The 18371-nt window shown below is 37.8% G+C and overlaps 1 protein-coding gene across 1 annotated transcript in view; it reads left to right on the top strand.

Annotated features, from left to right (window-relative positions):
- The window catches only part of LOC306857059 (cyclin-dependent kinase-like 5), a gene marked incomplete at its 3' end in the record, with an annotated part of 32865 nt that extends 16368 nt beyond the window's left edge, over nt 1–16497 (top strand). The window contains exons 8-18 of the mRNA XM_079396723.1: nt 467–557; nt 5310–5499; nt 6533–6613; nt 6819–6985; nt 8045–9149; nt 9542–9643; nt 10305–10410; nt 10886–11009; nt 12973–13078; nt 14988–15191; nt 16120–16497. Of these exons, the coding sequence (XP_079252849.1) occupies nt 467–557; nt 5310–5499; nt 6533–6613; nt 6819–6985; nt 8045–9149; nt 9542–9643; nt 10305–10410; nt 10886–11009; nt 12973–13078; nt 14988–15191; nt 16120–16497 (2654 nt within the window). The remainder of the gene's footprint in view (nt 1–466; nt 558–5309; nt 5500–6532; nt 6614–6818; nt 6986–8044; nt 9150–9541; nt 9644–10304; nt 10411–10885; nt 11010–12972; nt 13079–14987; nt 15192–16119) is intronic.
- Nucleotides 16498–18371: the final 1874 nt, after the last annotated feature.

Raw genomic sequence — 18371 nt, 5'->3', positions numbered from 1 at the left:
TTGCCCAATAAATTGACCAGTAGTATAAATATAGTAACTTTCTTCAAAAGAATAACTTGACTGTAATGTCAATTTTGAGTAGCTTGTAGCTTGACAATTAGTTTCAAAGTAGCTTCCCCAATGCTGGCTGGTAGTAACATGACTCGGGAAGATACAGTCAAAACACAGGCTCTGTATCGTCTCAGTACCTGATAAATCACATATTCTGCTTCCCAGCTTCAAGGTTCTGCTCCTGATAAAATGTATATATTCACTCAGGGTTAAATTTTGCCTCCACACTGAATGCCACGGAAATTGAGCATGACTCACTCCACAGGCTTCTCTCTAGACTTTTATTTTTAGAGGGAAGAATATGTCAAGATTAATTAAGATCTCTGAATGTTATGTACAGTTTGCTCATCCCCGATACCCTTTCTCTTTGCTCTTCTCCCTACAATCTTTCTATCCCGGCTGTTCAACCCCACAGGCTTTGCACGCAATCTCTCTGAAGGCAGCGATGCTAACTACACAGAATATGTGGCGACCAGGTGGTACCGCTCACCTGAACTGCTCCTTGGGTAAGTCCTCATATCTGTACTTCCTGTTTTGTTTTTCACAGTGATTTATAGTATACTTTGTTTACAGAGACATGACAAAAAAATCTCTTCCTCACTGAAACCAAAAATCATGAAAAATCATACTCCCCTCAAATAGAAGCACTAATATTCATTGAGGGCACATCCTTTTTAAAAATGTTGATTTGATATAGCCATTAGATGTGACATCAGGAGCGCGGTGCATGATTATTTGTCCTTGTCGCCATTGAAGAGTTATTTTCTAGTGTGTGCCACTAGAGTAGATGAATGCGGTGGAACATTTTTTGAAACTCTCACCATTTAAATTCCACCCACACAAATATTCTCTCCCTCCCTCTCGCTGTGTGTTAGTGCAAAGATTTGTGTCTCAGCGTTATGTCTATCTGTCTGCCTCTGTCTCTGCATGCATTTCTCCTCATCCCTATTGTGCTATTGTTCTCAGTTGCGATTTGAACAAAACCTTAACCCTAAGCATTTCACTCGTCCTGCACTGTTTGTGCTACAGACATGAATGACGCTTCAAATCACGGTGCTTTGAAAAGTCTTTCTATTACTTTTCTAAGCAAACAGACTTGTGATTTCTGTCTTTCAGATGATAAAAACAAACAAGTGAACAAATCCTTTGACTTACTTTGAAGGGGCTATATTTAGGGAACTAAGGGCTACAGAAACATCCTAACTTGGAATCATTTTCTATCTATTTTTTTAATAACCATGGTCATTTTCATTTAGGAAATAGAACTTTTTTTTTATTTTTTATTTTACAGGGATAGTTCACCCAAAAATGAAAATTGTCATCATTTGCTCACCCAACCTGTATCAATTTATCTGTTGAGCACAAAAGTTATATTTTGAAGAATGCTGGTAACCAAACAGGTGACAGTAGCCATTGACTTTCATAGTATGGAGAAAAAAAATTGATCATGAAACTCATACAGGTTTGGAATAGGGGTGCGATATGATGATTTTTGATCGTGGATGATTAAAATGTCTCCACAATCTGCTTTTGAAGAAATATCGTGCTACAGCGCACATTCTATCAGCTGCAGTTTTGGCGCCACCGTATCAATATACTGTACAATGTGACATACATCAGTAGAGTTACACTCAGGGGACACTGCACTTATTCGCAATCACAAAAGTACATTATTTGCATTTGCTTTAAAGCCTTGTCGGTTAAACATTTCATTCACATGCTGTTCTGACCCGAAGTGCACACACACTAAAAAGCCTGTCAACAGCGCCTTAAAACTGGAATAAGTTATCTTTTGCGCTAAAACTGTCAAAACACAATGTTTTCAAATAGACTAAGTTGGTTATGCCTAAAATGAAAGTAAACAGTTGAGAGAAAAACGGATGCGTGCCTGTATATTAGATGCATGCAGCTCTTAAAGGGACAGGACTAAACATTCTGCCCACTGTCATTAAAGGTATAGTTCACCCTAAAATAAAATTTTTCATTATTTACTCACTTACGTTGTCCCAAACCAGTATTAATTTCTTTCTTGTGCTGAACACAATAGAGCAGTGGTTCTCAAAGTGTGGTACGCTTACCATTAGTGGTACGTGAGCTTTCTCTAGTGGTACGCAGAGGAATCTCTGAATTAAATATAAATTAGGCCGCGTGTCCACCAAAGCTTTTTTCCCGAGGCTAGCAAATTTTTTCTCAGCGTCGAGAGTTGAAGAATGTTCGTCTTTGGGTAAAACTTAGCGCTCATCACAGCTAACCAATCACAGTGGAGGAGGGGCGGGACTAATACCATCACACCCTGCTTGTACTACAACTGAACAACAATGGACAAGTTAATAATGCTTGTCTCCGAGTATTTGTTTTTACCAGATGGAATTGCCGGAGTACCATAATATTGTTATGAAAAATAATGCTTGGAGAAACATTTCATTTGTGATGCGTCTGCCATATTACTTCAGCGGATATTCCATATCATAGCAACCACAGCGTCTCAACTGAAAGAAAAAAAAGAAAAATAAATAAATATGCTGCCCTCTCAAGCGCTCACAGCTGGGCGTTTTCAGATGGCTTTGGTGGACACATGGCCTAATTGTGGTTACTTGCAGCTACACATACAGCCTGTTATTTTAATTTTTTTTAATCAAGTACTTTTTTTATTTAAAAGTTAAATAAAAACTGTAAGTTACCGTACTTACCGTATTGGTACATTTTCATTTAATCTTTAAGTACAGTTTTTTAACATTGACGTACAGTACAGTTTTTATTTCACTTTTAGGTACAATATATTTTCATTTAATAAAACTGACTTGTTTTTTTGTTTGTTTTTTAACTGTGCATAGTGCTATACTGTATTTTAATGTCGATCATAATGGTGGTACTTGGAAAGCCAAATATTTTCTGAGGTGGTACTTAGTGAAAAAAGTTTGGGAACCACTGCAATAGAGGATATTTTTAAGAATGTGGGTAACTAAACAGTTGTTGGTCTCCACTGACTTTGATAGTAGGAAAATATAGCTTACTATGGCTATTTGTTTTCCACAGGTTTAAAACGACTTGAGTAAATGATGGTATAAACATAAAACACTGACAGACCTAGCAGACAGATGAGTGAACTATTCTTTTAATTAATAAAACAACAAAATACAACAAGAAAAATCACTCATTACTCTTGACTGAAAAACTTTAATACAGTTGCTTTAATAGGAATCAAACCATATAGTGTTTTATTTTTAGACTTGTTCATTCAGTTTCTTGAATGCACCTGCCAACTGTACCTGAAAACAAAGCACTGTTTGTTTTATTTGTATATTATGTGTATTTGTAATGTGTATCTTTGTTCTTATTTTTGAATAACAAAGATAAAATAATGACACAGATTTAGGCCCACTTTGGCCTAAATATTGACCATTCTTTTTTATATATATATTTTGTTACCTTGAAAGGCTTTGTCTTTATAACAGTGAAATTAGTTTGGCTGTAATGCTCAGACAACTTACAAAATAGTCAAACCAACATGACAAAGTATCGTGATAAAACCGTGAATCGTGATATTTAAAAAAAAAAATCACGATATGATATTTTTGCCAGAGCGCCCATCCCTAGTTTGGGACGACCTGAGGATTTACTTTTTTTTTTTTTTTTTTTTTTTTTTTCACAATATTTTTATTTTATTTTCATTTTTTAAACACTTTGAAACACAGCTTTTTACAATCGTACACATTTTCCCAAATTCCATACATCCGTAAGATTGCTGCATTTACTTTACAAAGGTAAATTAACATAACAAACAAAAACAAAAAGAAAAAAAAAACAACACTGAACAAGAATGCTCCTCTTGTTTTAGCCCATGGTAATCTACTCAAAATTGACTTTTATAATCATACGGAATACAAAATGAAGCAAATATTTGTTGAACAATTTATCAATCTACAAGGTCGGAACTGCAAAGATTAGTCATCCACTTCTTCTTCTGTCAAATCCAAATATTTAATATAAGTAATGAAAGGACTCCATATGTTTTCAAATACATACTGTTTAGCCTTTAATATGTAGGTTATCTTTTCTAATGGAAGGCTTGACAACATCTGTCTTATCCATTGAGTAGTACTTGGTCTATGTGTCTTTGTCCACATCAGCGCTATACGTTTTTTGGCATAAAGCAAGCTGAGGTCTATAAATGTTTGTTCACTTCTACTATAATTTTGTTTCTCTGGGTATAAGCCCAACAGAAAAAGCTTGGGGTCCAGTAAAATTTGTTTTGAAATTATCTTTTCAATTATGATTCTTACATCTTCCCAAAATAATTTAATCTTTCTGCATTGCCAAATACAGTGAAACAAAGTTCCTCTAGCTTCCATACATTTTGTGCATATGTCTGGTATGTTTTTATTATATCTATTTAATTCCACCGGTGTTACATACGTCCGCATTAACCATTTATACTGTATAAGTTTAAGCCGTGTATTTATTGACATAGTGTGAACTTTAGTACAAGCTTCTTTCCAATCCTCATCCGAAAATTCAGATTGCAAATCTTCCTTCCATGCATTCAACTTATACTGTGAATTCTCCGATGAGTTCGTTGTCAGCAACTCGTAAAATTCAGATATGATACCCTTCCTCAGATTATCCGTTATCATAATTTTTTCTAAAGATGAATGTGAAGGTCTATTAAGAGCATTATCTAGATTTGCTTTAATGAAGCTTCTCAGCTGTAGGTATTTGAAAAAATGTTTCCTATTAAGGCTTAATTTAAGCCTCAACTCCTCAAAAGACATCATAATATCAGAGTCTCTCAAATAAAGATCTTGAATTATTTTAAGTCCCTTCGATTCCCACAATTTGAACATTGCATCCGCTCTTCCTGGTACAAAAAAACTGATTCCCCCATATCGGACTATATTGAGATAATGGATGCAAGTCTTTTAAGTAATTTTGCACATCATACCATACCTTTAACATATGTCTTACAATTGGGTTTTTAGTTTGTTTTCGTAGTTTTTTTTGCTGTGTCCGAATACATGTATGAGGGAAGAAGTAAAGTGAGATTGTGAGATTCCATTTCTGTCCAATGTGGAGACTCACTAGATGAAAAATAGAACATGGATTTACTATTTTACTGAGCTGTTTATAATTTAACTGCATGCACATTTAACATGTATTTAACGTCATGTATTTGAAATGCTAATTATCTTTATAGAAATGGAGAACTCAGATGAAGGTCAATTCTTGACTTATATTTGTCTTTTGCTTGGCTCTCGCAGAGCTCCATATGGGAAGGCGGTGGACATGTGGTCGGTGGGGTGTATTTTGGGAGAACTGAGTGATGGGCAGCCCCTGTTTCCGGGCGAGAGTGAAATCGACCAGCTCTTCACCATTCAGAAGGTGTTGGGCCCCTTACCACCAGAGCAGATGAAGTTGTTTTACAACAATCCTCGTTTCGCTGGACTAAGAGTAAGGACCTGTCTTCTCTGTCCTGTTATGTTCTGTGCTTTCCTCTCCTTGCCTCTTCTCTGCTCTTCTTTCCTATGGCACGGATCCCAGTATTCTGAATAAGTGGCTGTCTATGACTCATGTATCGCTATGTGCCAGTGTGAAACACAACTGGCTTTGCCTTGACAGGGCTGATCACAGTACATAATATTCACACACATGCACATACACTGACACATACATAGCAAAAAAAGTATTTGGACACTTTTGGACACTAAAGTCACATTTTAAATGCTACTTTGTTTTTAGTGATGTCCCTATCAGGTTTTTTGTGCCCCCGATCCGAGTTATTGAATACAGAGTTCCGATCCGATACTTGTATTTTCGTAGGGCTTGGTGCACGTTTCAAGTACATTGAAGTTATTAAAATCAGTCCAGCGTATATGGGGATGTGCAGAGACTTTCTCAGGGGCAGGGGCTCAAATGTAAAAAAGGGACATCTGTCATCACTAATATCCAATATAACAATTACTATATATACCGTATACTATATAATAAGATACACACTATCTCTCTATATATACACACACTGTATAAAGACATTGGAAGATGTAAACGTGTTACAATGATAGACATTGTAAACAGACTGTGTGGTCTTGTATTTTATATGTACGTTAAGCAGATTAATTGCAATATAAAGGGAAAAAAGTTGAGATAAGGTTAGAAAGCATGAAGTTCGCGAATGCCAAGATGCCCGTCTATCAGTCAAGTCCAAAGCAAGATGCAACCCATAGCAATGCATTATGAATTTTTTTTATTTGCTTTGTCATTTTTTCAAATAGTACTAGTTAGGTTTACCTGAGTTTTTATTTCAGTTTCAGTTTTTATATATTTCTATTTAATAATTCTAATGCTTTAGCCTATTGTAATGCTTTCGCATCTTAATGCAATTAATCAATCACAAGTATTCCATATTTGTTATGAATTATGAGATTGTTCCGCTTTATTCTTTAGTCCTGCCTCTTTCTTTAATTATATGCGTGTTGTGTTGCAGTTTCCTTCTGTAAGTCATCCTCAAACGCTTGATCGAAGGTACCTGGGCATCATCAATGGACTCATGTTGGATTTAATGAAGGTAAAACGGTCTGCAACATTCTTTAGAGAACAGTATTCCCTTTCGAATCCTTGTAGTTGTGATATATTTCCTGTTGATTTATTTTAAAATAAACTTCAGATGTCATATCACCCCCAAGTGCAAAGTGTTATTAAAGACCGAATGTGAATTAGTTTTATTGCTCTAGAGTGGCGTGACTCTCCTCATTCTCTTTTCACTGTATCAGAACCTGCTGTGCCTGAACCCCACCGAACGCTTTCTGACAGAACAGTGTCTGAACCACCCAGTGTTTCAAGGCCTTAGAGGGCCAGAGCGGCCAGCTGCCCCGTCGCCCACCCCACCTCGCTCCTCAAAGAGAAAACCATACCATGGAGACAACACCATACCCAGCCGGTCAGTAATAGCTGCTTCTATGAACTAGGTTAATGTGTGATTTCCAAGCCAAAATGACATGTTTCTTAATCACTACTGCATGTTTGCTTCGCACCTGGATAAGCATTGTTCAAATAAACACATAGTCCACTGGTTGAGCCAGAAGCTGAGATGTTGAGCAATGTTTTAAAAGTGCCACAGGAAATCTTTTTCAGGAAGTCAACCTGTCCTGAATAACCTACGCTGCCACTGAAATGTGAGAAAGTATGTTATAACATTATAACAAAAGTACCCTTCACATTTCAGTGTGAATCATAAATAGAACACCTGGCATTTTGTAAAATGTATTTGTTTTAAGAGGTATATGTGGATACAGTCGAAAGTATTGACTTAATTTGTTTCTCATGTTCTTTTCAAGCTAAAGGTTGTTTTAAATGAAACATATGTTTTTGAAACATTCCTGAAAAATCACTTAGATAATTAGAAAAGCACCCAGTGTTATTTTAGTACTTTAGTATTCATATACTATTATAGTATTTATTAATATTTTGAAATAGCTATTGTTTTAATATGTTTAGTTTTCATTTAAATTGTAGTTTAAATTTTAGAAATTTTGTGCTGCGCTGTTTTCTTCTTTTTTGTAGTATTTGTATTTAACTTTAATTTATATTTTTAGTAAGTTTAAGTAATTTTAGTATTCATTATTAAACTTATGTTAGTCTGGTTAGGTTAGTTGCGAGAGAAACATGTCTGATTTTAAGTTTTATAAGCTTGATTTTTTTTTTTTTTCTAATCTTTACATTTTTTTCAGACATATTCAAATGATTTGTTTTAATGAATAGTTTAGTTAACAGTAACAACAGTGAACCAATAAATCATGGGAACCAAAATGATCAGAAGTTGCATGAATTTTTGTACAAAATGAAAATTTACAATGTTATTTAAAGGAATAGTACTAAACTTGGGTCCAGCATACATGGGAGCTCCTTCAGTGCTTTTTTAAAAATCACCCCAAGTTGCACCTCTTGAAGCTGGTTCAAAAATGTCCAGAATATAACCATTTTGTGTTTATCCATGCAGGAGCCACGCCAGTAAAAGTTCAGGTCACCGGCGCGCTAACAGCAAGGACTGCTCATCTCTACCACGCCATGAGGACCTCCACCGGAGCACCGACAGCTTCCTGAACGGCAACAACATGCCAACCTCATCCACCCTGAGTCCCACGCTACACCCCAAGAGCTACCAGGCCCAGACCCTGAGCCGCTCGGCCTCTAGCAGCAAAGACCTGGTCAACAACAACCTTCCCCACCTCCTCAGCCCCAAAGATGCAAAGGGAAAGACCGAGTTTGATTTCAACCTGGGGCCTAAAGCTGGAGGTGTCACTGTGGGAGGAGACACCTCTACCGGCAAGTACCTCAAGTCATCCAAACAAGGCCGCCACTCGTCCTTCCTGGAAGGGAAGACCAGCACGCTGCAGTCTGGGGACAAACACAGTCGCCATAACTACATGGAGTCCTCGCACGGATCCATGCCTTCAACATCCTCCTCCAAAAGCTCCTCGTCCTTCCTCAGCTTGTCCAAGAGCCACGGAGCTCTGAATGATGCCAAGTCCGTGAGCAATCTGGCCGAGACACGACTCCACCTAGACGATCCCATGGTGGGATCAGGCTCAGGCTCCCGCTACTTCCCTTCCAGCTGTCTGGATCTAAACGCGGCTCCTGGGAGCCCCAGAGGTGAACGGCACGCTGGGACGGAGCGCCAGGGTCACAGCCCCAGCAGTCGGGGGAACGCACGTCTAGAGGGGGGCACTCTGGACTCGCGACGTTCTTCGGGTCGGAAAAAGGCGCCGGATGAACTGAAGGCTACAGACACGCTGGACCCAAGCAGGGCCGCGGGAGCAGGGGGCGGCCATGCTCACAACTTGCCCTCTCCTCATGAGTCCTATCCTTACGGTCTCGGCTACACCAGCCCGTTTTCCTCGCAGCAGCGACCTCATCGCCACTCCATGTACGTGCGGAGAGAGCGACACCGGCCACACGGCCAGGAGGCGAATTTGGTGGTCGGGCAGGGAGTGCCAACACGTGCCAGCAGCCTACAACTCCTCTCGCCGCAGCTCCAGCATCGCACACTCCCACGCCTCAACACCAGTTCCTCTAGAGAAGAACTCACGCAAGATCTGAGCAGGGTCAGTGACCTGCTCTCGTTTTATCTCCGTGTCCTGTAGCATATTAGAGTAGGCGCCAATCTCGCTCATCTCCGTTGGTTCCCCTGATCAGCATTTGAATATTTCTATCCAAGCAAGGATGCCCTCTTATTCATCTGTTTGTCTTTGTCTGAATATTGCTAGTCTTCTCTACTATTCATAAACAGGAGAATTACAAATAGTGCTTGTTCAGTGTAATAATTTCAGGAGATTCAATTTGTGATGTGTTTGCATGTGTGTATGTGATCTAACTTATGATATGGCTCTATTGCATCCTGCATTCATGCATTTTGTTTTGTTCTCTCTGATTATTACATGCACACTCCCAGCGTCTCCCAGTGTCTGCTTATTTTGCTGTGTGTTTATGTCTGCAGAATGACCAGTCTCCCAAAGAGAAGCCTCATTCTCGACCCCCGATTAAAGATTCTACGAGGGACAACACAGCTTCCTTCCACTCACAACGCCCAAAAAACGAGGTCCGAGGTCTCAACAGGACCCTCAGAACCCACGCGTCCACACTCACTAGTTGCTACTGTTTTTCATGCAACGTCTTATCTTTGTTTTTTGAATGCATTGATCATAAAAGCGATTCACTTTTAGCTTTCATCGATATGGATGTTTTGTAAATGTTCATGTCATTACATTAACTGCTAGCTCATGTCTTTAGCATTAAATATCTAGGTTCTTAGTTAAAAAGACAGTTTACCCAAAAATGACATTTCTGTTATTTACACACCATCATGTTGTTCTAAATTCAGCTTTCTTTTTTAAGTGAATTCAATTTTTTTTTTTTTTTTTTATGTGCAATTACAATGTAGGGATGAACTTCAAAATAGAGACAAAACTTGATCCACAATAGCAGAACAAACCAAAAATCCATAGTCAAAAGTATTTTCTTTTGTGTTCTATTGGAGGAAGGAAGTCACACAGGTTTAGAATGATATGAGGGTGAATAAGTGATGACACAAATTTAATTTCATGTGTTTAACCTCTCTTTCTCACTGATTCTTCTCTTCCTTAATCATTCCTTTCTCCCCAAGCAAATATTCAGTTATAGTAAGACAGTTTGTGCAATATGTTGTAGGAACTGCTGTTTTATATGCTATCCTGTAGTGTGACCATCCTCTTGTAACTCAGGCTGGGATGTACCATGACACTCATATGGAGGATGGAACCTCATCCAAGGAAAACAGAATGATCTACAGTGACTCGATGCCTCGCAGAGTGGGAAGTTTTTACAGAGGTACCCAACAAATGTACTAGGCATATTGTGAAATATTATTTCAAATAATTCCTTTCTATTTAATACATTCTAAAATGTAATTTATTCCTGTGATGGCAGAACACTGAATTTCCACAGCGACCATTACTCCAGTTTTCAGTGTATAACATGATCCATGATCAGAAATGATTCTATTATGCTGATTTGCTGCTCAAGAAATATTTCTTGTTATTATTGATGTTTTCAAATCATTTGATATTTTTGTGGAAACCATGATCACGTATAAGTTCAAAATAAAGAGCAATTATTTGAACTAGAAACCACTTGTAACATTATAAATGTCTTTATTTTTGATATTCTGTCTTTCCTGAATAGAAGAATTTTTAAACCTTTAAACGCTAGTATATGTAAATACAGTACGTATTTATGTTGTAATAATGTTTGACTCATGCTTTGATATTCTAGCTTTTTTTTTTTGTTCTGTCCTTTTGTGCAGTCCCCTCTCCTCGACCTGACAACTCGTTCCATGAGAGTGCTGGACAGAGTAGAGTGCCAGCGGTGGCGGTGGAAACCACAGCCATGACAAACCACCCCAAACGTCAGACCAATTTTGACCCCTGGTGAGAGAACACGCTTGTTAAGGCCCCTCGATCTAGACAAATTATTCTGTGCGTATACTCTGGCTGTAAGATGATATGCTTTAAGCTGGAAGTTACAACAGTAAATACTTGGCTTCAAATGAAAAACTAGAACATCAAGGTAAAAATAAATAGTGTCCTCAACGGTTTTGAGATGTCTGGTAACAGAGGGAGCAGAAACTAATAAAGCATGCCAACTTTACATTCTCTCTAAATTCACTGGTGATAGGCAGAAATATATATATATTTTTTGATTGATTGATTGATTGATTGATTTTGTTTTCATTAGCCAGTTCTCTGATAATATAGCTGTTTATGTTTAATGTAATAAGGTGAATCTTAATAAAGGTTCTGTCATATTTCACAAACATGCACTATATGGACAAAAGTATTGGGACACCTGACCATTACGCCAACAGGGACTTATCCAGTGACATTGCAATCTAAATACATAGACATTAATATGGAGTTGTTCCCCCGCTTTGCTGCTATAATAGATTCTCACAAGATTTCAGAGTGTTTATGTGTGAATTTTTTCCCATTTGTTCAGTTGAGCATTTGTGAGGTCAGACACTGATGTTGGATGAAAAGGCCTGGCTCGCAATCCCTGTTCTACTTTATCCCAAAGGTGTTTGATGGGGTAGAGGTATAGATCTTATGATCATAGAATTGCCCATAATGTCCTGGTATGCTGAAGAGGTCCAGACCAAACCCTGAAAAACAGCCCCGTAACCTTATTCCTTGTCCACCAAATTTTACAGTCAGGCAGGTGATGTTAGGGCTGCAAAACAATTCATCACAATTAATTGCATTCAAAATAAGTTCATGTTTACATGCTTATATGTGTGTGTACTGTTTACTGTGTATATTTATGTATATATAAAGACACACATATATGTATATATTTAAAAATATATATTTGTGTATATATATATATATATATATATATATATATATATATATATATATATATATATATATATATATATATATATATATATATATATATTTGTATATAATTTATATTATATATAAATCTAACATATTTTTCCTTAATATATACATGTATGTGTGAGTATTTATATGTGCATAATAAATATACACAGTATACATGAAGTATGTAAACAAACTTTTATTTTGAATGCGATTAATCGCAATTAATCATTTTGCAGCCCTAGTTCTCATGTATCCGCTAAATCCAAACCCATCAGACTGCCCAAAAAAAGAAAGAAGTGTGATTTGTCACTCTACAGAATGTGTTTCCACTGCTCCAGAGTCCAGTGGCAGCATGCTTTACACCACTCCAGCCTGTGTTTGGCTTTGTACTGGATGTGAGGCTTACATGCAGCTGCTTGGCCATGAAACTCCCGCTGCACAGTTTTTGTGCTGATATTAATGCCAATGGTAGTTTGGAGTTCTTCAGCAATGGAATTAGCAGAGTGTTGGCCACTTTAATGTACCATCCTCCTCAGCACTCGGTGTCGCCGCTCTGTGACTTATCTATATCTATAGGGATGAAATTTCACAAACTGGAAAATTGCAAAGCTGTTCCAATTCTTTTGTCCAGGGGTACTGGTTTCTAGGCCTCCTTAACAGCATACTCGGCCTCCCTCAGTAGAAATCATATTCGGGTCCCCTCTCCCTCACCGGGTCCTTGGAATCGTCCTAACCACCCCCCCCCCATTTCGGCACCCCTGCTTTTGTGCATATAGTGTACAATATAAAATAAAATGGTGAAATATATATATATTTTTAATCAAAAATGTATATTGACCTTTAATTTAAAAAATTGTTTGAATTATTATTACTATATTACAATGACATTTTTTTTATTTGCATTACAGAAATGAGAATTTAGTCAGCAAATGTGCTAAAATACAATCTTTTTATTTTATGACCAAAATGCTTTTTTGTGAGACTCAACTTATAATAATTACATTTGTAGGAATAATTCAGAGGCCATGGTCATGAACCCACCAGAGGTCCCTAAACAAAAAGAAAAACAAGGTTTCTTTAGAGCCATAAAGAAGAAAAAGAAGAAGTCACAGCCGGTAAGAATGTCCTGTTCATTACTATTCATTCATTTACTCATTACATTCCCCGTTACTCTCAAAAATGGTATCAAAATGCAGTAAGAATATAGCAATGCCTTAGCCAGGAGACCTTTTCTCTGTTTGTGTGTGTTTAATTATTATTTGACATGTATATGTGTTGCTTAGCTGCTGTGTTGTTCTTGTATGTCTGTCTGCTAGTCATTGAACTTAAATTATATATTTATACACAAGGCAGTAGTCTAGGATAGAAGAATACTATCTCTCTTTTTCACTAAAATTGATAGGCGAGCTTTCACCTCATGGTGTCCATTCAGTCATCGCAATCAGCATGTAGGTGACCAGTGCAAAAAGACAAGTGAAGTGGGCGTATCATCCCAAAAAGGAGTCCATTTGTACTTTTGTCTGATTAGTGCCTGACAGAATTGAACAGTGCAGTTCAGTGCCTTCAGTAGCATTTCCCCATAATAGCCATATGGAGACCATTACAGACCCGAGCAGCATGTGTGTGGCAGAATCTGCCTCTACTGTGCTCTGTCCACAAATATTGAGCCAGAGGACCGTATGTTCATCTGCTGTATTCAACAACAAAAGATGTTTGGTGTTAATAGAATGAGCCACTGGGGTTTTGTGCGTCTTATATTGCAGACGGACGTCAACGCGGGAAGGAACCCGAGCATCAAGAAAAGCCTTTTCCCCCTCTTTAACTCAAAGAATAGCTTAAAGCATAACTCTTCTGTCAAAGTGCTCCCTGTTGTCCCGCAGCCCATGGTATTGCTCATATAAAACCACGCCGCTTTACCAAATAAACACATCTCCATTGCATGTCATGCTAAATGTGTAGGTGTTCTATGACTGGATGTCTTTTTGTCATTTGTATATAGTTGTTGTTAGTGTTATTATATATTTTTTTTTTTTTTACCAGAGCCATTTTTAACGAATAAAACACCAGGTCCAGATGCATGTTTAAAGATTTTAATCAAATCAGTATGCTAATTATTTTGTCAAATTAATTTAATTAATTTAATTTGCTCAGAAATATAGAAATACAATATATTATTGCAGTATATCTAATATATATTTCTAAATATAATGTATTTTAGTTCTTATAATTTTTTTATTTATATTATGTCGTATTTGCTAAAAAAAAAATGCATGAATCATTTTATACATCAAAAATATTATTAGATCATTAATTGGGTTGATGTGTAAATTAATGTTAAATTTAATTTACAGTCAAAGTAAAACTCTTCTTAAACTGGTCTTTAAATACACCACATTTTATTTATGACCTCAATAGCTGGTAGAACAGACAACAGAAACGTTAGGTCAAGATTAGGTATTTTTATATATACTGATGTAACAGATCTGGTTCTGTGTGATTTATGATTTCCATCATTGCTTAGTTTACTGCTAGCATCGCAAAAGCATCAGCATGTGTTCTGTTAGATGCATGGACCCCATAACCGTCTTTAGCAGCACCTGCTCAAAGAGGATGCACGTTTTCTCATTTACCATTCTCCGAACCTGGGAAAGAGTAGGAGAAGTGGTCCAAATGTACAAATGTCTTTTGTTCACAAACACTCACATTTTTTGGTACAAAAGGTCAGAAACTGGGCACGTCCCGAAACACTAGGCTCTTTATCTATCATCGATAATTCATCCTCTCCGGATACAGTTGCGAAAGCTGGTCATTTGAATGAAATCCTTTTTTAAATTCTTAAATGGTTTCCATCTTAAACAAGTGCATGCCATGAACTCCTTAAAAGGGCAATATTTCAGCACGTTTCCAGTCTACTGGCCTAATGCACGGGATTATGGGTGAACTTTTGTTTGGAGAGGAGATTTATTGTACATAAATCCCAGTATTCAGGTGGTTTCACTAGTGCTGTGGTTTGATCTGTGTCAGGTTCCGAGTGAGGCCCAGCAAGACCAGCTAGTGATACAAAGACCAGTCAAATCCTCGTCTCATCACAGCAGTCGACACCGCAACCGAGATCGTGACCAGGAAAGGGACAGGGAGCGTGACCGGGATCGAAACCGCGAGAGGGATCGCGATCGTGACAGGGACAACACTTGGCCGCCTGAAAAGCAGACAGATGTGCAGCCTCAGGTAAAAAAAAAAAAAAAAGCCTTCAGATGAACTGATACTCCTAATTTTGAAGGTATTTTATGTTCACACCAAGGAAAGAAATATGAAGATAAATATAACTACATGAGCATCCACAAAAATGTTCTGTTTATGTCAGTGCCAATAGCCTTGTGGGTAGCACGCTGACATATTGCGCCATTTCACTTTGGACGTCCCGAGTTCGAGTCCCATCCCCCTTTCTCTCCCACTTCAATTCCCGTCTAAAATACTGTCCTATCCTAATAAAAAAAGGCAAAAATGCCAACAAAATAAACCTGTTCTGTTTATTCTAACCACTTGCTGCAGTTTTGTTGTTGGCTGCTTTAAATACAGAGCTCTTTAAGGCAGAATGGATTCTGATTGGCTGTCAATGATGGAAAAAATAGTTTTGAAAGTGACTCCTCTGGACCAATTTTCACAGGATCAAGACGATTAAAACTTTATAGTTAACGTATCACTATAGTTAGCATCTTTGGTGCGAATGGGCTTTTATGCTCACCAAGGCTGCCTTTATTTGATCAAAAATGCAGTAAATCTAATTGTGAAATATTGTTACAATTTTAAATAACTGATGTCTATTTTAATCTATTTGAAAATGCAATTTATTCCTGTGATGCAAAGCCTAATTTTCATCAGTCTTCAGTGTCACATGATCTTCAGAAATCATTGTAATATGCTGATTTGCTGCTCAAAAAAAAACATTTATTATTATTATCAGTGTTAAAAACAGTTGTGCTGCCTAATATGTGTGGAAACCATGATGTGATATTTTCTGAAAGAGAAACAGCATTTATTTCATTATTAGCATTCAGTGCAGCCTGGTTGAATTTTTCCTTTAAAAAAAACAACATCCTGTTTATTTTATGATTGCACACAGTCTTGCATTATTAATCTTGCTTTCCTGTTGCAGAACCAGCCTCTGAAGTCCCTGCGGAAGCTCCTACACCTCTCCTCTCCTGCTACATCCAATCAGCCCCCTCCTCCCGATCGCTCGGCAGAACTGCGCTTTCAGCCCCTCCCTAACCCCCCTTCCAAAGGAAACCTGAACGAGGCCAGAGGGCTCCCACCAGGTAGCGTTACCCCTAATACCAAGAGCCGCAAACCCCACAACTATCCTCTGCCAGGGCAGATCGAGTCCAGCTGGCATGTTTCCGCGCTGAATCGGGCCGAGGGTGCACCGTACCCAGACCAAATGGCAAACAAAGGTGGGCAGAACGGTATCGGCTTTAACAGAGCCGCCCGTGCAAGAATGCCGAACCTCAACGATTTGAAAGAAACGGCTCTTTAGAGGAGGAAAGTAGCCACTAGTGTACTCGGTTTCTCCTTTTCCTTCCTGGCTACCTATGGAATGCTATTGTTCATACAGTGGTACACAATGCCACTTCTGGCCAGAAGATGGCAATAGTTATGTCTCAGATTTGTTTTTTAAAGCATCCACATTTGATAGAATTTGTATTCTTGTTCATTACATCTGGATTCAGTTTTCTGTTGAATATATCTTATTGACGATGATATGAATCTATGTATTTGTATATGGAAACTTAGGGATGGGGGACAAAAAAAAAAAAATCTGTGGAATTGTAAGAGCTTTAGTTTATACACAAGAGAATGTATAAATATTTAATGTGTAATAATTCTATATTTCATGGAGATTATTTAATGAATTATTGGTGTGTTAATAGTTACAATGTACAGAGTGCATTTTATGGTTGTAACAAAAGTACTTATTGTTTCTGAATTCTTTTCCTCTCTTTACCGAACATTGTTTTCTGGTATGAATTCTCAGTGCAGACTAGGTCTATATTCCACACTGTCTCATACTGCAGGTTACTGAATCATCACTATTTAAAACATACAACAGCATATCAGCAACTACTGATGCTTCCTAACCAGGTCCTGTGTTACTTTTCATGCGAGACCATTAAATCCACGTCCCATGATGGCTATTTGTCTCACTTTACAGTGTTTCTCCCCTTCCCATGAGCTTGACATTCAAAACCTCACACATTGGGATCAGATAGTGCTGTTTTTTTAGCAGGAGTTCATTAGAGCCCAGATCCCTGAAGAGCTGGATTTCCTGTGAATAATGAATTTCAACTCAGGCCCCCAGGGCCTCACCGTGTCTCCCTCTGTGATCTAAACCCCACCAGCTGGTGAATAAGTGTGACTTTGCCTGTAGCACAAGCGATGGCTTACAAGGTTGTGAGAGTTAAGTCTGTATCTCCATCCCGACATGACTTTTGCACGTGCGCATGATTCTTTTAACATAGCGGGTTTATTTTAATCAGTTTAACGGCATGTTTTTGAAGAGATAAAAGCATTGCCTCGGGACCTGGTAAAAGGGATTCAAAGACGTAATGCAGTTATTGATCTGTCAGGTGGGAGACGCCTATGAAATGCAGCACATTTTCATTCAGGCTTTCAGTGTTCGCTTTAGATTTATTTTATCCACTGTTTCGTTAAATTCTATTAATATAGATTGAAATGAGATGGGTATAAAATATGCAAAATAGCTATATTAAGAATTCCAGGCATTTGAATACCAATGCAAACAGAGCAATATATCATGACTTTGAGGTCAATTTATCATCCTTCATAGAGTTGCTTCGGAGTATTCCATTTTTATTCATTCACATTGATTTATCACGACAGGCACTTTGCTTAACAGCTGAAGTTTCTCACTAACCCCCATACCCCCCCCCCCCCCCCCCCCCCCCCCCCCCGCTCCCCAAAGATAGTGACGGAGCATTTTCATTTGAATTACTGTAGTGAAATGTGTCCTTGAATATTTTTTTTAATTAGTATTGTTTATCAATGGTGCACTTTAAACAGACATTTCACAGGTGTTTGTGTTGATATGGTGTTTGATTAAAACAGAACTTTGTGTCTATCTAATCTTCTACCTTACCTACCTACAGTACATGAGCTCTGTCTTTCACAGGACTGGATTTGAAACTTTTATGTTCAAGTTACACGTTCAAATACAGTATTTTTGACATTTACATCGTCATTTTTTTTTTCATTCTGTTGTCTCAGCGCTATTTCAATGTGCTATGCATAATGAAGTTAATTTTCAGTAACATCTTGAACTATTTGTATTCCATACATCTTGCTTCAAATATCTGACATCTGTTAAATGTTTTCTTGGTTAAACTGCCATGC

This window comes from Barbus barbus (genome assembly GCF_936440315.1).
Source record: "Barbus barbus genome assembly, chromosome: 37".
Taxonomy (NCBI): domain Eukaryota; kingdom Metazoa; phylum Chordata; class Actinopteri; order Cypriniformes; family Cyprinidae; genus Barbus; species Barbus barbus.
Note: the sequence above shows the minus strand (reverse complement) of the source record. Positions and strands in the feature narration are given on the sequence as shown.